General features: G+C 36.2%; 1 protein-coding gene across 2 annotated transcripts in view; it reads right to left on the bottom strand.

Moving 5' to 3' along the window:
• The window catches only part of LOC105234037 (homeotic protein ocelliless), a 130,130-nt gene that overhangs the window by 89,253 nt on the left and 15,904 nt on the right, over window positions 1–24,973 (bottom strand). For both annotated transcript variants that reach the window (XR_007422602.1, XM_049455104.1), the window contains exon 2: window positions 13,834–13,957. Coding sequence is in view for 1 of the 2 variants with exons in the window: in XM_049455104.1 (XP_049311061.1) it covers window positions 13,834–13,930 (97 nt within the window). In the remaining variant the exon portion in view is untranslated. The remainder of the gene's footprint in view (window positions 1–13,833; window positions 13,958–24,973) is intronic.

Here is a 24,973-nt window from a genome sequence, read left to right as displayed (position 1 = left end):
GCATTGTATATATTGCACATTTCTTTATATTGATTGAATTATTTAAATATTGTTATATTTACTATGTAAACTTTCACCAGAAACACTTTTTCACAACTTTTTGGCACTAAATTCTATTTTCTTGCTTTCGTGTGAACGAATTCATTGACTTCGGCGACTGCACATATTGTTTACAATGTCAACTTTACACTCACATAAACTAACATTCAATTTACTTGCTTTCTCTGCTTTTAACAGCACAGCGGAGATGTTACTCTACTGCAGTGGCTACTAACAGCAATAAATTCATGTAAAAGTTTTAGGTCTTAACATATTGCCTGTTAGTTTTGAATGGGCAGTTGATGGGTAACATTACATAATCATGTGTAATATATTTTTATTTGCTGTTAGTGAGAACGTACTGTATTATGCAATATACATAATAACAATTCCGCTCTTTTCGCACGTAACTCTATTAAATAGCACTAGTTGTCAATCCTTACAGCTAAATTGTTAACATATATGAGCTTAAAACTAATGAATGCAAATGTTTATTGTTGTTTTTATTATTATTTAAGAGAAAGAGAGCATTTAATATAAGGAAATATTGAAAGATCAATACGCAAGTATGGAAATTATGAATGGAAAAAAATATAAGAGAGGATAAGTAAGACAGATAAAAAAAAATTAATAGAGAAATGTATGTTGTTGGTAGTGGGAGTACTAGTATATGACTATGTGGGCAAAAATACCTCTGTAAATACAAAAGCAGGTGTTTTTTGGTATTTTTTAGTGCAAATTAGGCAAATTTTAGGTGAATGAAATATAACTGAAAACAAACTGATAAATGTTGTCTTAAAGAGAAACAAAATTTTAAATGACTTGTAGTTTACATTTTAAGAGAAAAATTATTACTGAAACAAAACCGACACAGGTGTGGTAGAACAACAAAGTAAAGCAATAACCATTCCCTATTAATATTTAAATATTTCTTGTTGGTCTTGAATGTTAATATTCTCAAAAAATATGGAAGAAGAATAAGTTTTCATAAACTACAAAATGTTATTCGTAAATTTTAAATATAAATCTTGAAATAATATTTTTTATGCATTGTCTTTGATATGCAAATTTCTTGCACTAAATCGATTCACTTATGATCAATGCACGGCCTGAAGCGCAAGGTATGTATATCTCATATTTGAATTAACTTAAAACCCAACAACTCAGATATCTGGACAATTCAGGCCGCCATATTAATCAGGTAAAATGCAAATAAGTGCAACAATTGAGACACACCCTTATTACGTTGGTATTTACATACAGACTTACACATAAATGTATGTGCATCAAAAAATCAATTGTTGTTGTTGTATATTTAACCTGCAGTACGAAGCGGCAATTAGCACAAATTAAGTTTTGAGTGCAAATCCCACAACGACTGTGTCAAATGTGTCAAAATAACAAAAAAAAGAAAGTAAAAGACAAAAACAAAGGCAGAAGTAGCAAGAAAATCAATGGCAAAGCAAAAGCAAAAGTACATTAAAGACAAGAGTATGTTTGTAAGTACAAGTATATTGATTACATGGTGAATATTGACTCTAACATATACAAATGCAAATCTTTCTATATGTACGTATGTGTATACATAACAGCACATCCTGCAAAATTCGTCCGAAATACCAAAGCACTCAGCACTAATCCACAACGCAAGCAAAGCCGTTGAAGGCAATCAAAGACAGGGTGGCACAGGTTGCTACACACAACCGTTTGTAAAACATCTTTCCATATATATACATACATATGTACATAAGTATCTACTATATGTGTATGTACATATGTATGTATGTATGTATGTATATTTAACGCCATGTAAAACCAATGAACCAACAACCATTGACACCCCCGATGCACTGCCTGAAAATCAAACAGCAAATTTTCGTATTCTAGCATGCCGACAAGCGCCCTACCACCTCTACACCTTCGTGCTACAAACACAACACTCATACCACCTTTTTGACGGTAAACTAACCGCACTTGTCAAGAGACAGGATTAACAAATCCTTATTGCAAATTGATTCAAATGTGTGCGCTACGATTTACGGCAGAAATAAACACGCACACATATGTACAAACGTGTAGAGAGTGTGTTGGAGAGCGCATATGAACGCTCTCATACACAAGCATAGTGTTCATAATAGCAAAAGCGCTGGCATTTACCCCTCACAGAAATTTGCTAACGAATTTTCCTGCCAACTTTCCGTTTGCGCTTGTGATTTTCTAGCGTTAACATGCATACATACATATACAAGTATACATACATATGTACATATATTTTTCTACATCTTTGTTTTCTTTATTTTGCTTGCTCATTGCACACTCATCTGCGTGTTTAATTCAGACTCTAGCATAGTCATCACTTGTGACTTCATCATCATCAACAACAATTTACTCATATTAAGCTGTTAAGGGGGTACGCGTTGACAGCCACGTAATCTCCCAAGAGCGCTGGGGCGTTTTAGGCGGTGAGACCGAGAGCAAAGGAGATTTTTTTCGTTCTATCGACAGCAATATCGAATATTATCAACGAGCGACGGCAAGAGCCGCCAGTCACCAGTCAGCAGCGCAATTTTACCATAACCATAACCAGAAGTGACAGTAGTTGCAACAACAAGGGCAACATATTGCATATATGTATATTCATTTTTACTCAATATACCCTCTCTAAACCTGACCCTGACTGCAGCAGCCTGTATGGATGTGTGTGTGTGTGTTTCTTCGTTGTCTGTCTTCTCGTGGCATTCACATCGTTTGCTCGTTAGTTGCACATAATGGAGATAATTCAATTTTCAGACAGTTGGTATAACGGCAAAAACCATCATTAAAGGATTTACTCCTCCTGGCACTGCAGCATCAACAGCAACACCAGCAACAAACAATCTACAACTACAACAACTGCTTTGTTGGTGGCAAGCACACTCTTCGGTGGCCTAATCAAGAGCAGCTTTGGCCCAGCGCTACAGCATCAAGACACCCTTGCGCGCAACACTTCGATCCAGCCAATATCTGTGGTACTTGTAGTCGCACAACCACGCGAACACAGCCGTGGCACGGCGTCACCCCAGTTTGCACGAATTTGATTTACCCTAGCTTATGGGGGACAACAGACTTTGCTTGTCGTTTATTTTGATCTTAGCTTTTTTGCGCTCATATTGACTTTTGTAGGGGAGAGTATGAGTATTTTGTGTGGCTTGCACGAGTGCGTATGAGTGCTTTGTTGGATGTGCGCACATTTAACCGTTATGTTTGCAATACTATACGCTTAAGGTTTCTAAGTGTTTCACATGTTCAGTAAAATTGATTTTATGGCATGGAGAGCATTGATATGTTGGCATAAAGCTGTTGAGAATTCAATTTATGGCGTGTAGTAAGAACGAAAATGAACTTGTATTGGAAAATAATTCTAAAATAGTTGATGTTTTTTCGAAGTTTTGCATAAAAGTTAAAAATACATGAAATATAGGCTACGTTTTACCCTCATAATCCATGAAAAAAATATTTGTGGCCTACATTTAGGCGAATCTTAAAAGTATGAGTTTAAAGATCTTTATACCTACTAATAAACGTGTGTAAGAATTCACTAAGTATCATTTGCAATATTTTTTAGAAGACCCTGAAGAAACCCTTTTTCCATTTCGGATATAATAACTGGGAACTACGGTATATACTTTACTGACAAAATAGGTCCAATAAGAATGTTTCGTTGTTTCTCGACTTTGAATTTTTTAATAACCATGCCTACCCATAACTACTATATCATATATATGTATATGTACTTTGTCCGCAAAAACAAAACCCAACAACTTGTCAGCCATCCAGTGTCACATACAATACCTTCTACCGTTATCCCCAAAAGCATACCGTATCATTCACCATCATCACTTCTTGTCTCCTGTGCTGTCATGACAACACACGGCCGCTGTTATTGCTGTTGTAATTGTCACTGGCGTTAAGGCCTTTAGGGAATATCAATGAGTCTGATATTATTTGATTTTTTCGTTTTTCATTTTAAACAAAATTTGCCTTATGCGCTGAATTTTAAGTGTGAAAAAAGTGCAGAGTGTATAGATATGCATCTAAATATGTATATGTGTGTATGTATGCGGCATTGTATGCTCTGCAAAATGGCATTTGGTTAACTTGAAAAGCTCACAGATTTGCACGAGGAGTTTTTCGAAAATTGAACTCAATTGAATTAGGCATGCAAATTGATACTTTTCTTTATAAAGTGGATTTTCAATGATTTCAACTTGATTTGTGATTTTATTTGTACTCTTTTTTTTTTGATTTTCGGTGTGGATTGTCGCACTGAGTGAGTGTGTTTGTGTATATGTGATTCTTATCTTAATTCTAAGTGTGACGGAATGTCAAGGCATTACCGCTTGTTGGATGTAATTGACACGTCTGTTTGAGTGTTTGTCTTTAAGAGAGTACTCTTCTAGAAAAACAGTTAACTGATTGAGATGACAGAGATTGAGGATATTGATTTTAGAAATTTTAATACTTGGATGGTGAATATAATATGAATTTTCTAGGCCTGAAGCCACACTGATAAGGTCCAATAGTCCTGAAGAAACGTCATAACTGAATGAGTTTTTATATTGTTTGAGCTCTGCACATAAGCGAATAATAAGCTATGGATTTTCAACTGGCACTCGAAATGATTATTAGTTAAGATGCTCCTGTGCTACTTCAAGATGCTTTAGAAGTCGAGCAAAAGATCTTCTGAACTACTTGCCCTTAACAAAATTTTTCTTATGGCAATAGTAGGGGTCTTTCTGGACGTTGGCCAACAGACATTCATGCGGTAAGGCTAAAAATCTTGACGGACGCAAAATATCAAATTTGTAAATAAGAGGGGGGATGGAAAAATCCAGGCACTTTCTCCTCCATTGTTCAGCCTTTGCCACACTGAGGTTGTAACATCTCGAAGATAACTTCGACAAACCAAGAGACATAGCCGAAACTGACATTGGCCATCTCAACAAAACTCTATACGCTCTAAACGCTTGGTCGATTTGTAAGAGACGTCTGATCTATGAAAGAGGAGTTTTAGGTAACAAAACGGACCGGCGTTCTAAGTTGACCAAGTGAGATCCCTGTTAAAATCAACCTCTTAACCTAACCTAACCTTTTACAGATTACATACTTGACTTTTGAAACCTAATGCAAGGGCTAACCGACACAAAAAAACTTCACGAACCGCATAATGTCTTCACTCAGGTTCACCCATAGTTCACCAATCATTCTGTGTAAATAATTTCCATGGTAAAGGTGTGAAGTAAGTTTATTACCAAATCTCAGTCATCTCCTAATGACATGTTTTAGAACTTAGAAGAAAGAAAGTTCGGAACTGAAGCAGTTTTCGGCGATAAGCTTTAAATTCCCACGACCATTTCTGGATACTCGTATATGTTAATATCTGGATGTTATAAAAGTCAGCAATGGAGACAGATCACAGATCATCGGAATCGGTTGATTATTGTTGCCAAGGACTCGAAGGCATATTATTACTGCTGAATAACCTTGCAATATCTCAAGTGATCGGCAATTAAACTTGACTAGTTTTTGTTATTAACACACACTATGGTCTTCATATTTGCTAGCGCACTAAAACCATATCTTACATGTGTGCGTAAGTGTGCATGTGTGAGCATTTTGCTTAGCTATTTAGATACTTAAGCGATAATAAGATTATTTGACGACTTACGAGCACATTACAGCGAAGATTTTAACAACATGCCAGACAAAATCCAAGCGCCGTGCAATACAATCACACTCACGTACATACACACATAAACATACAGGTGTGTGTGTGCATGTAAGTGTGTCTGCATTACACTTATTTGCAGTTAATGCTGCTCGAAGGCAAAGGAAGCACGTAAAGGTAATTTAATATACATAGCGCTTAGTAATTGCTTGCAAATATGCTTATGTGCAAGTGTCGGTGTGTGTATGCACATGCCATTACAACTACTTATGCAGTTATAAGCATGCTTATTTAAGTGCTAATATGCTGTACGCGCATCTAAACAGCATCGATATTTGATAGCGTTGGGTTATTAGGACTCAATATGAGAGTAAACAGATTCACATACATAAGTATTAGGGTGGGTCGAAATTTTTTTTTTCTTAGATGAAATAAAATTATCGTCCGAAATGCCAAAATAAGTAAATAAAACAAATAATAATAAAAAATTAAAAAAAAATCGACCCACCCTAATGTACTTATATAATATCTTCACAAATAGATACTTATATCTAAACATAGTTATGCCAATAGTCAAACACACATATTTATGTATAGGTATTAGGGTGTTACAATACATTTTAATATTTTTTTTCATAGATGAAATGAAATTATCGTTCGAAATAAGCTCAATAAAGTATGAAACTTAATATCGAGAATTAGAAAATAAAAATACTTAAAAAAAATTCGACCTACCCTAATACGTACATATATATAATGCCTACACAAATAAATACTTATATCTGCGCATAGTTATGCCAATAGTCACACAGACACACATCTTTATGTATGTATGTATGTTTGTCTATAGGTATGTATTGACTTCCACCATATTTGCGCCAGCATCTCTAGCTCCAGGGCAAGCAACTATCTATTTACTCCAGTAAATATCTCTGTGTGTGTGTGTGTATGTGGCGCTTCCCTTTACTTAAGTAAATATTCACTTCGCTCGAAGGTGTGCTAATGTGATTTCGTATTCCAAGCAGGTCTGGTGGATTAAATTGCAAGCAGGTGTCTGCTTGTCACGTTAACTGTGTATTTCATGGTGAAGTTGTCAAGGAGCTCTAGCGTATGGCTAAATAATTAAGTTAACTAAAAGCTAAGTAATAAGTGTCAAAATAAATATAACATTAAGTAATGGCTATCAACTTTTATGCCTAGAAATGCATACATATGTATGTGTTTGAGGTGTGATTGATTTTGAATTCGTAATAAATATTCCACTTTGAAGTTTCTTAGATATTTAAACGTTTACATGAGTAATCGAATCGACTTTCAGGGTTGCTATTGAAATAAATTACCACTTGCTTTATTATGTGCTTCTCAAGTCATTTAAGCCAGTACTTGAGTATAATTGAGTATTATATAGAATTCCTTTCATCATAGCAATTGGATAAAATTTGGAATTAATTACACCAAAATGGAGTGAAGTCGTTAAATTATCAAGTAACTCAACAAGATATTATATCTTCATACGATAAAGAGTCACAGGAGCGCCAAACGGCAGGCAGCCGCACTTAAGACATCATTAAGCTCTTGTGCCCCTTAGTTGTAACCAAATTCATCTTTACACAGCAACTGAATGGATTTGGTAAAAAAAAAAAACTGATTTTCTTTACCCCAGCTGCCCAATGTTTCTGAAATTGGAGCACTGAGACCCGCATAATATAGATGTATGTATATCCCGTACCATTCGGCTGGTGCCTGGGCATTCGCATAGATAATATTCAAGCATCTCATCATCCTCAACGCATGCTCTGCATTTCGCCGAATCCATTTTTTCAATTTTCTAAAGTTGGGATCTTAACTCTTGCTCTCTGAGGCCACTCGTCAGCAACTTGGCATAAGAGAACTGTGGGACGCATTTTCTATACTCCCTACGTACAAACGAAGCTATTGCTTATCGGAAAAGAACAACTGGTACGATTAGGAGGTGTCGTGCCGCAATAGCGAGAAAACAGCATGCCTACCTCGCAACGTTACAATCGACCACAACACGTGAGGGATACCACGTACTACGATACCGAGAGTTGAAGTGGGAAGCGAGACGCATTCGCAGACAAAAAAAAAGAGAGAGACCGTAAAAAGGGCTTGACAAGTCAGCAGACAGGAGTAATGCTGGAAAAGTCTACGAAAAGTTGTGACAACTAACAGAAAGTTTCAAGACCGTAGCATACTTTTGTAAAACCACTAGAGGTGATCTGGTGACTAATGCCCAGAGCATACTAAAATTATGGAGGTAACACTTATCTAACCTACTGAATGGCAATGAAAGTATAACACCAAAAGATGGCGAACCGGATTCCCCGATGAAGCAGACGTTCCATTGTCCGACGATGAAGAAGTTCGATTAGCAATTACACGCCTGAGGAGCAATAAAGCGGAGAGGGTCGATAGATGACCGGCCGAGCTATTCAAATACGCCGCCGAAAAACTGATATAGAGCATGCACTTGATTTTTTGTAGAACATGGTCGGACGAAAACACACCCAAAGATTGGAATTTAAGCTCTGCCCAATCTACAAAAAGGGAAAACCCACAAACTGCGCCAACTACCGTGGGATAACATCGCATATAAGGTTCTATGGAGAAGGCACAATCTTTTGTAAGAGTAATTTCGTCTATATTGGAACCAGTAACTCTTGCCAACAGTTGTCGTTCGAATGGATGAAAACACTCCAGCTCTAAGAGTATTCGATACAGTATCTGCCGGGAGAAGCAGAGGAAGAGGAAGACCTTCATTCCGTTTGATAGACCAGGTGAAGAAGAACCTGGCTATACTTGGCATCTCCAATTGTCGCCAAACAGCGAAACGGAAGAACGACTGGCACGATGTTGTAAACCCGATTTTACCTGAGAAAGCGATGCCAATAAAAAAGAAGAAGAATAATATAAAATTTAATACAGTATTTAATTTTTTATATGAAAAAAATAATAATTATTGAATATAAGCAGTATTTTTCTCAAAGAAACCTATGTAACCCCTTAGAGCTCCTATGAGTTTCTTAGGACCGAATTAGCAAAACTAACTGAAACTGTTATGTTCTTCTATGTGAACGTTTATCGCTCCCTTATGCCTACTGGAGTTTCGGTAGTCCTAATTTACTGTCTATAGCTAGAAGTATGAAATCAAATGTTGCCTACATCTAGGCGTATTTTTATAAATATTAGTTGAAAAACTGATAAATGTATTCGAAACCCCTGAAATAAACGTGTTTTATGTAGGTATAACAACATTTTTTATTGATTATTACTAAAATTTTTCACCTTATTAAACAACTACTCCCATACGAAATAATAGCATTACTAGTATGAAACTAGTACCATGTTAAATTTCAAACCAAAACAGCAAGGGAAGTACTTGTGTGCCAAACATACAAATGTACATTTGCATTAATATTTTAAGAGTCTATGTAAATTTTGATATCCACTTAACAACTAACAGATTTGTCTATTTACTTTATATCAGCATTGATATGCTTTTGACGGCGTCGGCTTTTATGAATATTTGCCGAAAATTACGAATTCACCAGCAATCACAGTCGCAACACCGCAATTTCCTGCGCAAATAGCAAAACTAACGGCGGCATGGCACACAAGCGCACACATACATATAAACATATGCGCAGAAATATATTTATATACACATGTAGTTACATATATGCATGTGAATACATGCCACATATGTATTAAGTGCACTTTCATTTGACGGCATCATTAGCGCCTCAAAATGGAATCAACACTCGCGCTATTTGCCAGCGTGTCGGCGGCGCCTTTTACGGTTATACGCGCATGAGAGTGCTACGCGCCGAAATTCCGCAACCAATCGAAATGCACACACACACACACACTGGAATATGCAAATTTATCAATGCAAATTCAATAATCGCAGATGCAATAATCACGGTGCCGTTATGCGCGCCAAGCCAGCAATGCGGCAATACGCTCGGCTTCAGCGCAGGAGCAACGCTGTATGGCGTACCGTTATGTGCTTCAGACTCAGGTGTTGTGTAGTAAATAATCGATGGCTTGGATTGTTTTCATTTTTTATGTGCTTCTTCTTCTGCTTTTGTTTTCGAAATCATAGCGCTTGATGCTTGATGTGCCGCCTGTTGATTGATTGATTGACTGATTGATTGATTGTGAGTGTTGCATTTGAATGAAAACATTTTCATAACCAAAAATTTCTTTGCTCTGATTTTAGACTTTCAGTGAAGCCGCCTTTGGCTTTGAAGAAAAGCCGCCTACAACGCTGAGGGGCGACGGCAGCGACACTTTGGCGCGTGCGACAAAGGCGACAATGTAATTACAATTACAATTACAAGCATTGATTACCGTTAATACACACACACAAATACATACATATGCATACCTATGCTTACATATTGCTGCTCCAATCGCCAACAATTTACATACTTATGCACATTCCGATATAATTAGCACCACACAAGCGTCTACATGGTTTTTTTCTTGGCTTCTCTTCATTCTCGCGCAATCAGCGTTATCTCGATAATTGCTTCAATAAGAAAAATTGATTTTTCGTTCGCTGCTGCTCTTTGGCATGACACACCTTTGTGGCGCTTCGGTTTGTCCTTCAGCTGTAATTGCAATGCTTTTGCGAGTCGCAACACTCAACGCTCTACGCAAATCGAATAAATCGTTGTCAATTCGATTTCAGCGCTTGTTGACTGATGAAAAGCAAGAGCTTATGTGAATGATGGCAAGCAATGGCATTTGGCCTTGGAAAAATCGGAACTTTTTCATTACTAAAAGAATGCAGTGACAATTTACAAATGTTTATCCATACATATATACTGCAATATACATATGTACGCATTACAAATCAGTAAATTTTATTCCTGTTATGAGAGAACGAATACATTTTCATAAAGGACTGCAATAGCGAGAGACTGCAGATAGAGAGGCCAAACCCCAACCTCATATATACATACATGTATGCAAAAGCGCTGAATTAGTTTGTAATTAATACTGCAGAAATATAATAATAATATTTTTTTTAGAAATGTATGCACACTACTTTTCAAACTAACAATTTAAGGGAGAAATGCATGCATCTCATTTTTTACAATCCTGCCAAAATATAACAATATTATAAGTTGAAAAAATGCTCAACTTAATTATTTTATTATATTTTGAAGAATACTTTAGCGATTTACTTTTGCTAAATCCCGAAAACTTCGGGATCCCGAAATCCATATTTCAAAATACATTTCATGTTATGAATAATTTGTTTTAAATAAACAAAAATGTTCCAGAACATCTTAGCAACTTTCACATTATAAGACTCGAAAAGTTTCGGGATCCCGAATTAAATTTTACAAAATCCTGAAATTCATTCAACTTTTTATGAATAAGAATATTCATTAAAAAAAAAAAAAATACAGTTTTGTGAAACATAATCCTGACAATTGATTTTAGAAAACTCCCAAATTTCGGTATTCGCTCGAGGTAGGCTTATTTTGCTTTCCCTTAATTACAAGTGTACTACTTGTATATAGTATAAATGGTACAGAAAAAACATTAAGAGTATTGGGTGTAAAGTATTGCCGAATGATTAAGAAATCTCCGATTTCAATACAAAATTTTACAACTTTCACATTTTAAGACCCGAAAAATTTCGGGATCCCGAAAATTTTTCTCGAAATCACGAAATTCATCCAACTTTTTATGAACAAGAATATTCATTCATTTTAAATAAAAATAACAATTTTTTAAGATAATCCCGAAAATTATTTTAGAAAACCGCCACATTTCGGTATTTGCTAGGTTTATTTAATCTCCCTTTACTATATAATATAAATCTTACAGTAAAAACATTAAGCCTATTGGGTGTAAAGTATTGCCGAGTGATTATGTAACCTCGAATTTTACCCACGAATACCCACATATCCGCTTTATGCCTGAATGAGTCTCTCTTTTTTGTAAAACCCTGTAAGATACTGAAGGGCAAATATTTCATTTATCACAACATTAAAGCTTTGGACACAAGGCTCAGAATTTTTAATTGCTTGTCTCTATTTTAAAGTACTAGGAGACTTGCGAGGATATGTTTTTCAGGGCTAAGATGTCTAGCATCTTATAAGTTTCAAAAAACGTTCCATTACCGGAATAAGGTAACAATGAGTTAATTTAAAATTATTGTGAATAATAAGCATTTAGCTGAAAGCATTCATTCCGAGGACAAAGAAGTTATATGGAATCTACAAATATACTCGTACATACATATAAGGATAATGTAATAATATGTAAGCTATGAGAATTATAATATCCATTTTTTACGGTTAAATAAGAAGAAACGCAATTGAATTTAATTAAAATTCTCAAAACTTTTCGAACGAAATTCACACAAGTGAACGTACTGTTTATAATTTCTCTGAATTTTCGGACATATGTGTGGGTATATCGTTTATATGTAGTATATGTCTATGTCTTTATACATATGTACGTATGGCTCACCAATCAACCTATCATATGTCAATATCGTATGCCCAAACTATTTTCACCACAACGCTTGATTGAATAACTTGATGAATCTCCAATGTCCATTAATTTAATCACAAAATTTTCGAACCATAATCGAATCGATTGGCACACAAATTCTTCTGATTCAATTTACGCGAACCCGCTATAGTCAAAAAACACGAAAAGCGAAACTCACAACAATAAGAAGATGGCACGAAAAAGTATTAAAAACAAAAAAAAATATATAAAAAAAGATCTGAAAAAAGTGAGTACGAAAAACGCCCATCAAATGTCAAGCGAGCCAATGGACCGAAGGTCATTAGAACACAGAAAAACCGATGCAAAAACAAAAAATGTTTTGCTGCCAAAAGTTTAACCCTCCGCAACGAGACAAGAAAAGTTGTAAGTGGCCTTTATTGCTGTTGTTGTTGGTAATACGATATTTTGAATACTTTGCAGAACGCAAAGGCTAATAGAATAATTCGTTAATGCATTTGAAGGACATGCAGCGAGTTCGGCTGGGGGAGAGTGAAGGAAAACGGCGCACGAGCGAATGATAGAGGGTAGGATACACATACATATATATGTACATCCATACACACATATGCTTTGGTAAATGTTGAGTTGGGTGTTGCAGAAGCGTTAGCGGCGCATAGATCAGCATACACAACCCAACATACCATAAGTTAGCCTCTAGCTTTGCCTTTGCATTCTAGATGCTTATCGGCCGCTTTGCTTTTGCGTCGAAAATTGCTGCGAAATTAGTTTAGTGCTACACACGACTCTTATCAGCGGCTTTTTATCTTATCTGTGATGTTGCTGTCTATGCATTTCGTATTCTCTACCGTTTCTGGCACTATGGCGGTAGCTGTTTTTGTTGTTGTAAACATATGAGCACATTATTTGTGCATTTATTATGCTGCATATTGCACTTTTACAGTTATTCACTAATTTTATTAAGATTTATCTAGGGCTTGTGAGTGCTAAGAGGAATGAAGTGACGGCGAAAGGGCGTAAAGGGACGAATTTCCTCTGTGTTCTCACATATTTATGTAAATCGATATGTTAATAAGTTTATGCAAATATGTTTATTAACAACATAATTACATATAAATATAAATATTGAATATATGTTTAATTTCATATACATATGTATATAACATCACCTAAAATGCAAAACAACGTTTCACCAAAAAAAGAGAAATTGATTTTTTTGCTTACGATTCACTACAGCATATTAGATATAAGTACCATAAAATTTTCAGCTGCCGCTGTTAGATATAACCAATATATAACCATTATATAACTATTATATAACCATTATATAACCAATATATAACCATTTTATAACCAATATATAACCACTTTATAACCAAAACTCAAATTTTGTTTCAATATGAGTGGTTTATATTATATCGTTATTCCTTCGCCTGTAAACTTATGGAAAGTGATGTTAAGTTATTTTGCATTCTAGGTGACGATATATAGTTAAGTTAATGGATTATAGACATTTTAAAATATATATTTACGTTTATTAATATACATAAAATTGATTATCTACTTACATGGATGCGTTGCTGCGAACGGATACTCCAGTGTTGGCAAGCGCGATGGATGCGGTCCACATGGATGCAGCGATGGCGGACACTGATAGCAGAACATGCCTCTTCCCGCGGCAGCAGGACCAAGCTGAAAGGAGATGACGTAGATTAGATCATTTTTTTATAGATAAAGATATTTATTTTGAGTATTTGTAGGTATATAAATATTTGTAACTACAGTTAAGCGCAAAATAAATGGTATTAAAACAAAAAGATATTATAAATAATAAAAAAATAATAATTTCGAATTTTTTTCAAATGATTTTTTTTATTATTTTTATAAATTATTTACATAATTATTTATATACATACAATTTTCAAATATGAAGCGTTTGAAATTAAATCGATCCCACGAGAGTTCTTACAAGAAGTAATCGTCACAAGCTAGTGCCCTGAACAAAGACCAATATACTACTGTGGGCAAAAAATAGTAAGACTTTTTCATTTAAATTTCGAGTAATAATCCATTCGTCAAAATATTTTTTTTTTTAGGTTGGTATGACTGTCAATGACATCTGTGCCAAATTTCACCTCAAAATATTTATTATTGTTAGGTATACGCTTGTCATTCTGAAGTACATAAAGTTCATTCGGCCTGGCCAGTGCTTAGGTGACTCTCCCGCCTCGTTGCGATATGCCTTCTAAGTCATGAGGTGATCTCACAGGAATCTTGCTGCTAGCTGGCTCTATATAAGTAAAGCAGGCACAGTGCCTGGCCAGTGCTTAGGCGACTCTCCCGTCTCGATGTGATCTGACTTAAAAGTCATGAGGTGATCTTACAGAAAGCTGGCTGCCGTATCGCTCTATAAAAGTAAGTGCTTGTGTCCCGCGCCCCACGATGTGATGTGATTTAAGACTCATGAGAGGACGTTATGCAGTAACGTAGCGAAGGGTTGTGAGCCCGGCTAAATGTAAACAAAAGTTGTGGACTTGTCGAATTGTAAACAAAAAATTCATAGAACTCAAATGTAAGAAATATAAATACTAAAATAAATAAAATTTAAATATAAACAAAGGTTGTTGTCTGGGCTAAATGTAAACAAAGGTTGTGAACTCGGCTAAATCTAAGAAAAAGCTCATTGACCTCAAATGTAAACAAGGTGGTCATTGACCTCGGTCAAATGAAAACAAAAGGTCAATGACCTCGGCCAAATGTAAACAAAAGGATCATTAACTTCATGAAGTTTAAGCAAAGGTTGTTATCTCGGCTAAAAGTAAACAAAAGTTGTAGACTCGGTTAAATGTAAGTAAAAGGGTCTATTGTAATTAAATTTAACAACTCTTTATTGTGAAGTCCAAAAAATATATTTGTAAGGGAGATTACTATGAGGAAAACGACAGAAATTTTGAAAAATAAATTAACTATTTTAAAATTATTAACATAGCCGTATTATTTTTATATTATATTTCGTAGATATGTAAATGTAAATATAAATTGTGACACAAGTATATGCACATACAAATATATGCAAATTATAATATGTAGAGCATTTTACTAGAACATATGATCTAATAGAGATTATCAGCGGCATACAATCTATATACCAAACATATGCCCGCTTTTTCTCTCACCACTTCATACACACATTCATACATGCATATACATAGTAAATAGTAAATAGGCATGTATGAAGAATTAAATTTACCGCACATACTACAATGGACATAAATTAAAAATTTCAATCACGCATTCGTTTGAACGAATAATTTGAATTCAATTCAATTGAAGTAAATTATCAAACGTACGAATATGAGTAATAACAACCATGCATCCACACAACTCTACAACGATACACAAGTCCATACATACACATGCATATGAGCGAGAAGGTGCGCGTCCGCTCATTGAAAGTCGTTGGCGCCGTCGCATTGCCGCTGCGCTAACATTGTCAATTGCACCTTTAATTCGATTCAATTAGAGACAATTACCATTATTCGTTCAATGCGAATGCAACTCTGTGTTTGTTTTGCCACAGCATTGCATTTATTATCCATTGCAATCCAATGCCATGCAATTCAATATTCAATCGATGCGTCGCAATTTGATTTCTCTTTTTTTCAGCGTTTCTTCTTAATGGCATTCCATTGAAATCAATTCAATTCGATTTGTTATTGTAAATGGGGAGCATGAAATCTTTAAGATATATGCCTACATGAGAGTGTGAAGGTGTGTTAGTATGTAAATTCGAGATGGGTGTGCCAGTTATGCAATGTTTGTATGTAGTGTTGCAGTACACGGCATGCGAGAGATTTGTTTGTGAACTTATGGAACACTGAGCTCATCAAGTGTATCGGTTCGGAATGTCCTTGCACTCTTTGAGTCATTATTTAGGATATTTATAGCTCGTAGCTCAGACTCGGCGATTGAATTGTCCTCATAGTAATAAATAATAACAAAATTGAGTTGCGTTTTCGATTCCATTTCCTTATTATGATCTGTAGAAGCACAAGAACAAGTGAAATTGAAGAAAAGAAACGACGCGAATTTCAGCTGCAATTTGCAGATGCTGACCATAATACTCTGACAAGTCCAAGCTTGACTCGAAATATGGACCTACATTTGTATTAGCCTCTTTAAAAGTATTTTGATAGTTGGGAACCAGAAGAAGCAGTGTTTTCTCTAGATATCAGATCCGTCAAAACAAAACTAACTGAATAAACTGAAAATTGATATTGAAGGTGCCTCGTGTGATGTTATATATCTGGGTCAATAAATTTTATAGTAAGAATATATTATATCTGAAACTATCGGAGCCGTGAAAAGTGGATAAAACGGAATTTCGCGTGTTGATAGAATATTGCGTTGTGAAGGGAAAAAATGTGGAAGAAAAAATTCACTTGATGAAGAGTTTCCGGACACTGTCCAATGAAGATCAGCCATCAAAGATTGACGTGCTAAGTTTAGTCGTGTTGAAATGCGCACCGGAGACGATGAACGCAGTGGACGCTCCAAAGAAGTTGTTACCGAAGAAAACATCAAAAACGTCCACAAAATAATTTTTGGATGACCGAAAATTGAAATTGTTCGAGATAGCCGGCACTCTAAAGATACCAACTGAATGCTTATATCATTTCATTCATGAATAATTCGGTATGAGAAAGCTCTGTGCAAAGTGGGTGCCGCTCAAATCACTTTTGACCAGAAATAACGACGAGTTGACGATTCGGAGCAGTGTTTGGAGATAAACTCGAGTTTTGAGGTCAACATGTGACAATGGATGAAACATGGCTTCATAATTTCTCGCCGAAGTCCAATAGACAGTCATTCAATCGGACTGCATACAATGAACCCGTTCAAAAGCGTGAAAAAACGGAAAAGTCGGCTGGCAAGTTAATGTCATCTGTTTTTTGGGATGCGCATGGAATAATTTTTATTGACTACCTTAAAAAAGAAAAGACCATCAACAGTGACTATTACATAGCGTTATTGGAACATTTGAAAGACGAAATCACCTAAAAACCGTCGGATTTGAAGAAAAAGAGAATGCTGTTTCATCAAACCAGTGCACTGCGTCACAAGTCAGTGAAAACGATGGCAAGAATCCATGAACTGGGCTACGAATTGCTTCCACATCCACCTTATTCACCAGATCTAACCCTCAGTGACTATTTTCTGTTCTCAAATCTCAAAAGAATGCTCGCTGTGAGGAAATTCTCGTCGAATGCAGAGGTGATCGCCGAAATTTAGGCCCATTTTGAAGCAAAGGACAAATGGTACTACAATGGTATCTATCGAAAAGTTCTAGGGTCGCTATAATAAGTGTATCTCCCAGAAAGGAAACTATGTTGAATAAAAAAAACGAATTTTGCCCAAAAATTTTTTTTACTATGGTAGGCCATTGACTTTTCAATTGACCTCTTATAGACTAAGCTTCAGCTTTTGAAGTCATTTATGAGATCAGAATCCAAATGATGGAGAACAAACAGTTTAAAGAATTTTGTGTTTTCTTAAGAGAATGAGGGTCTAGGTTGGTGAGGCGGCTGCTTTGAATTTTTTTTTATTGAAATTTGTAGTTAATATTTTGAGGAATATGATTATGATAGATAAAATTGAGAAAAATCATAGCTTAAGTTCGAAAAGTCTGCTACTGTTTTTGATCAAACGGAGCTCTATAACGTGTTTTCTATACTCTAATGTGAGATTGGGCAGATAGTTGTGAGTTAAGGTATCTTTCGACAAGAAATAAAAACTAGTTTTTATACGTTTTTTAAATATCTACGAAACTCTAATGATGAAGAAATCTAGAACTCTATGTAGACTTAAAACAGATAAATATTCTAATAGGTTTCTACTATAAAATAATTACAGAAGTAAATTTTCTGGTTATTTTTGAACGGAAGGAATAGGTTGGATGGAGTCACGTATAAAAGTTCACGCAAGTGAGGAAAGTTCTCTGAGCGCCATTCACTTGTGAGTGGCCAGAAACAATTCTTTTACATATGATGCGAGCAGCTCACGACTTCTCTTCGACCAAGTATCCCCTGGGGAGCCAAAAATAAACATCCGTTTGGTGGCGAGTTTAAGTGAGAAGGCGAAGCAACCCCTCTACATGGTTGTGCGCTGGATGAAAAAGAAGAGAACAGCCTCGGATAAGAGACACCGTTTTTGATGACGAAAGGAACAGGTTTTTTATATTCTGTTGCTAGACTTAGTGAATAGCTCTAACTTTAGTTCTCTCTGGACCAGAAACAATATTTCTCATAGGTTTCTTAAAATAATTAACCATAATATAGGGCGAAGACGATAAAACTCATTCCCACGATAGCTGTAGCGACGTAACCGAAACGTATCCAGATCTTTAACCGATCATAGTCGCCCAACCCGGCAGTATGCCTCCAAATTACTTCAGAAATATTTTCTGTCACTGCAACAACAACAATTATATGAGTTACTTCAAAAAAGAAATGCAGAGGAAATTTTGCAAATTGAATAAAGCACTCAGGTTGCTTGAATAATGCCTACAAATCTATAATATTTAATTATTTTTGCTCAACTTTCCATATTTTATTAGTTTTGAAAATATTCTGTCATTTTATTTATTTAAAAATATTAATTATGAACTAAGTTAATGAATTAAATTTGCATTTCTTTATTTCCATTTGTTATAAAATTAATTGAAATTTCAGCAGACCGACAGCAGTGCTGTCTGAAATTTGAAAAAAAAATACATAACCTCAAATTTATGACAACCAAAAATATGCGATTTTTTATTGCAAACACACGCATACACAACAAAAGCAGCAACAATGCACAACGGCATGCCTTTGCCGCTAACTGCGTGAGTATCGGATTACAAATGCGGCACGCGGACCACGGCGGCCAACTAATTTGAACACGCAAAATTGCATATTTAATGGCGCAACAGCAAGCACCTGCGACCAAGCGCGCACAAACACACGCACACATATTCATTTTTAGTATTTATAATAGCGGTGTGTGGAAAGGGCAGGGTGGATGAGCTGTTAAAATAGGCGCTGCCGCCACAATGGCGTATTGGGTGCAATAAATTCTCATTTAGCCAAACGTGCCAACAACAAAAACAATGACAATAATAACAAAAACAAAAACACAATAATGACGAAAGCAAAAACATGAAAAACAACAACACAAGTGAGCGGCTTTGTGCAAGTCAACAGCCAATAATCGCAGCACAATTTGTTGAGGCGTTTTGTTATTGTTATGTTTGTTGTTGTTGCTGCTTTTTCACTCCCAAACGCTGCGTGTGGTCCAGCGCGCTAATAAACCGTTGAACTCAATGTGTTTGTGTGTGTGTGTATTAACTGAAATTTTAACGGTACATTGGCGCTATAAACTGCGGTTGGGTGGAGTGCCGTTATATGTGTGTATATAGAAATGTGTGTGTGTGTGCGTGTCAGCCATTAGAATTGCGCGCATTTGTAATTCTGCATAATTGTGTCCGTACGCATTCGAAGCGAAGTGTCCGCAAAATTTCATTTAGCAAATGGAAATTTACCCATTTCGACAAAATGGAGCTAAAGCTGGACCCCAGCTGCCGAGGCCGTGCCTCATCCACATAAAATATTTGCGGCATTAACGCATAAAGGAGTGAACGGCCACAGCTGTGACCCCAAATGGCTGACAGTTGCGGTTAACTACAACTCATTCGCTGAAACGGCCAGCAAACTAACGGTGAAAAGCTGCCCAAGCACACATACACTCCCATACACATGCATGTACTATAAGTGTATGCATAAATAGTTTAACAAGCGCTGGTAGTTAGTTAATGCAATATTTAGTGGCACAATTACATAAGCAGGTGTGCCTCAGCACAAACACACACATACACAGTTACACAAACATGCATATGTAATAATATTTACACAAATGCCTTGCAATTTGCACGGAAAATTCAGTCAAAACACCTCTGCGTCGAAGCGCTGCTGCCCTTTCGCTCACACTCTTCCTCTCTATCGCTCTCTTTTCCTCACACACACACATATATCTCAGCTGCTGATAGCGCTTTCACTCACCTAGCATCCGCCTGACCACAGCTGTTACTCATAACGGTATACAGTTAGTAAATTAAAATTTCATTGCCTAATTTAGGGCGGATATTAATGGGGATTTAGTATAAGAGCAATTAGCAATGGGATTTCGCACGGTATTTGGCCACAGCGAAATTCAGAAATTTTCACAGAGTTAAACAGAAAATTGTGTGCACTTTATATTCTAATGATAAATCATATTTCAAATAAAAACAACAAAACATGCACCATCCATTTCCAATTTGAGCGCGTCTAAAATAAATCTACATACATATGTATGTGTGTGTGCGTGAAGCAATGTTTGTGCAGGTGCTTAATGGTTTGCTAATTAAAAGTTTATTAATTCATTAAGCAGCTGCGGAATTCGCTGCAATTGCCAGCAAATGCAATCAAATGCATTGCGATACACACACTTATACATTTTTGTTGCTTTTGTGTTGGTGTGTGTGTAATATTTGAGTAGATGCAATTATTGAAATTATCAAAATTCAGCTAATTCAGCGTTCAAAATGAATCGATTCATTAGAGTATTGCATTAGTGATTAATGGCGAATAGCTAAATGTGAATACAGTTGCGGGCAAAGAAATGAGAACACATTTTAATTTTTTACAAAAGCAATAAATTTAATTGAAAATCGTTAAATTTGCAAAAATTAATTAAATATTGTAACGAATAGTTATATAAACGTAAATACAGTTGCGGGCAAAGAAATGAGAACACAATTTAATGTTTTGAAAAACACTATATTTAAACGAAACCCATCAAATTAGCGAAAATTAGTAAAATATTCTATCGAAAATTTATATAAGTACAAATACAGTTGCGGGCAAAAAAATGAGAGCACATTTTAATGTTTTTCAAAAGTAATAAATTTAATTGAAAATCGTTAAATTTGCAAAAATTAATTAAATATTGTAAACGTAAATACAGTTGCGGGCAAAGAAATGGGAACACATTTCGATGATTTCAAAAACATTTTATATTGACGAAAACCATTAAATTAGCGAAAATTAATAAAATGTTCAATTTAACAGCCATATAAATGTAAATACAGTTACGGGCAGAGAAATAGAAACACGTGTTAATGTTTTTCAAAAGCAATCAATTTAATTGAAAACCCTTAAATTTGCAAAAATTAGTCAAATAATGTTTCAAAAAATTATGTAAATGTTAATACAGTTGTGGGCAAGCAAATGAGAATACAGTTCAATTAAAAAAAAAAAATTTTGTAAAACCAAATTTTGCGGGAATTAATCAAATATTCGATCAAAAAGTTAAATAAATGCAAATACAGTTGTGGGTAGAGAAATGGGAACACATTTTAATTTTTTTCAAAAGCAATAAATTTACATTCACAAAAAATAGTAAAATAATGTTTAAAATGTTTAAAAAAGTTATATAAACATTAATACAGTTGTGGGCAGGGAAATGAGTTCAGGTTTTAGAAAAACTTTTGCAGTGGATTTGAAAAGACCCACGAGGTGGCGGGACTTAGGAAAGTATTATTCAAAAAGCCTCGTCTCGCCGGTTTAACTCCCAAAAGTATCGGAGGACGGACGGACAACTGCCAGGACTCATTGAAAGACATATTCAGTGTGCACTTTCCAGGCAATAAAGACGCGGTAAGTCCTAGCTAAGAAAGGTGGCGGTAAACATTCCACACATCTTCACGGAGAATAAAATTTAAAAGGCGATTCGCTCATTCAATAAAATCCCATACAAATCTCCCGGTACGGACGGGATCATCAATGCTGCAGAACACATCCTGTCCATCCGTGCCATGGCTAAAGGCGATTTTTAGAGGATGTATGAAGTTCATTTATACATATGCCACACTCATGGAGAGAGGTTAGGATAGTTTTCATACCGAAGGCAGGAAGAAGCAACCCAACGTACTCAAAAGAGATTAGGCTTATAAGCTTTACTTCTGTTCTACTGAAAACACTAGAGAAAATCTTAAACGCGTACATTAGGTCCGCAGCGCCTCCTGGTGCTTTTGAATTTTTTAAATAAAACAAAACTTAATAGACCTATCTTGTAATATAACGGGAATCGTAGAGCTCTAAATAATTTCCTAAACTATTGTCCTTTGGTGATTTTGATTTCTTTGAACTAAATTATGTTGTATATAAATTCACAGTATTGAAAACCTTTAGAATCTAGAAATTTAGTCGAAATCACAGAAGAGTGAGGTTATGCAGCATCCCAGAGTGAATTTAAACATCCGGTACACACTTCCGCTTCAACTTAATATTATTTTAAAGTTTTTAAATTCAAAAACTTTTCGTTTCTGCAGCAGAAAATCGCAATGCAACAACAACAACAATTGTACATAACCGTAAACATGAAAAGTAGTCAAAAACACAGAGCGACACACACCAGAACATGTTGTCACTCAGCGACGCGGCAACACCTCGTAGATTTCACCAACAAATCGCGGCTTTTTGCCAAAAATGCAATTTCAATCACTAAACGAGCTGGCAACAAGCGCACAACAAATCGTTTTTCGCACACGACACCGGCTGATTACAAATGTTGCAAAACCTCACCGTTAGGCAACGTGGCAAGTGGCAAGTGGCATATGTAGCCGAGTGCGAGTGTGGCAAACATGCGCTGATTGAATTTGCATGTCAATGATGCGCTGATGATGATGAATTGCGGCGCGTTCGCGTCCGCCACGCTAAATGGCAACACCGTTGCAAGAGTGCACAATACTGAGGGCCGAGGACTGTGTGTGTGTCTTTAACAACTACAATGCGCGTCAAAATGTGGATTAGTAATGGCATTTTTCGGCAATTGCAGTACCGTTAGCCACAATGTGCCGCGCTATGCACGTGCAACACTTGCACCGAACACTGCATGGGCCACAGTACAACGCAGCTTGTTTGGTTAGAACGTACATTTGGTTGCCGCGTTGCTGTGGAGCCGCTCATTCAGCGGTAGCGGCAATTTTAACAAATGCAATTTACTTAATTTTCACAATTTCGCAATGGGGAAATTGCATTAGACGACTGCGCCGCGCTTATTGCCCGCCATTAAAAGCAGCACACGCTAACCGAACGCCACGTACGGCCGCATATATAACGGTAACCGTGCAAAACTACATATTTTCACCGCTTCCCACCACCACTGCTCGCTACAAAGAGTTGCAAATGTGTTGCAACAGATTTAGAACTGCAATTGCGGGGCGACTACCGTTGGTCTACACCTACACACTTGCACTTACGGTCGGCATTCCGCTGTTAAATCATAATCCGCTGTTCGCCACACGGCCAACGTATTGTTTGTGTTGTTGTAGTTAGTTGCACATTTTGCTTTGTTGCTAGTGTCGCTTAATTGAATTTCGCGTGTGCGCATTGTCTTACCGCCGCATTGTACATGAGCCTAAATAACGGTACATATATAACTAACTGCCGGTAATGAAATAATCATCAGCCTTATCATCATCATCATCATCGGCAGCATCATTGTCATCATCATCGTATATGCATGCGCTCACACCGCTCGCACCCGCCGCAGTGAAATCTCGCATTATCACTTGCCGCCATCGCCATTAGCGTCGTCCTCTTTATCAATGAAGTAATCCTCGCAGACGCTGAAGTGCAGCAAAACTTAGCTGGCGCACAATTGGATAATTGCATTGTTGTTGTTGTTGTTGACGTTGTCATTGCAATTGCCGTTGCATGAGCGTGGCGCGCCGACAGCCGACCGCATGAAAGGTGTGTGCAAATATAAACATTATCCTAAGGTTTAAAAGCTTTATAAGCGCTTGAAAGGCCTATTCGCGCGGATTCCAGGGATTTAGTGGTTGTGATTTTTTTCGTGTGAAAACATATTTTTTATAGATAATTATGAAAGATTGTCTTCGAGAGAGTGGGAATGCTATATTTTTGTTGATAAATATGAAAGATTGTCTGTGAGAGAGTGGGAAGATATACTTACGAATCTTTATATAAGAAATTCCCTATAAAATAGGTTGAGCTCACTAGTTGACGACGCGAAAGTAAATGCCCAGTAGTCATAAAAACTAAAAGAAGTGCTAAACGTTGTGAACATGTTTCAAAACACTCTTTAGAAAACTCATTTTACCTCTCAAAAGACTTTTTAATAAAAACCGAAAAGAGACATTTTTGAAAACTTCAACGAAGAAAGCAGAAATTCAAATCAGATTAATCTCATACAGGTTTGTGCAAATTGTCTCACAAACTTTGTATTACTGCTTATTTGTTCACGAATAACTATTTATTTCCCTTCAAAGAAATCAACCCCAAATCTAGTGCTCTTCTAGCAGCGTTTTTTCCAATCCTCAGAGCACTTAAAAAAGAGATTTTTGTGATATTTTTTAGCTTATCCTTCGTTATAGTTTTTATCTCCTCAATCGTAACGCAGCGTCGTCCTTTAATGAAACTTTTTCAGTTTTGGGAACGAAAAAGTCACACGGAGTCAGGTCTGGAGAATATGGAGACGGCGGCATCATTAATGTATTTTGTTTTTTTTTTTGACAAATATTCAGGCACATGGAACGATGCGTGAGCAGACGCGTTATTATGTACAAAAGCCATTTTTTGTAATACATATTCCTTTTTGGCCGTACGA

The sequence above is a fragment of the Bactrocera dorsalis genome, chromosome 1 (assembly GCF_023373825.1).
Source record: "Bactrocera dorsalis isolate Fly_Bdor chromosome 1, ASM2337382v1, whole genome shotgun sequence".
Taxonomy (NCBI): Eukaryota; Metazoa; Arthropoda; class Insecta; order Diptera; family Tephritidae; genus Bactrocera; species Bactrocera dorsalis.
This window is presented reverse-complemented; position numbering and strand designations above follow the sequence as displayed.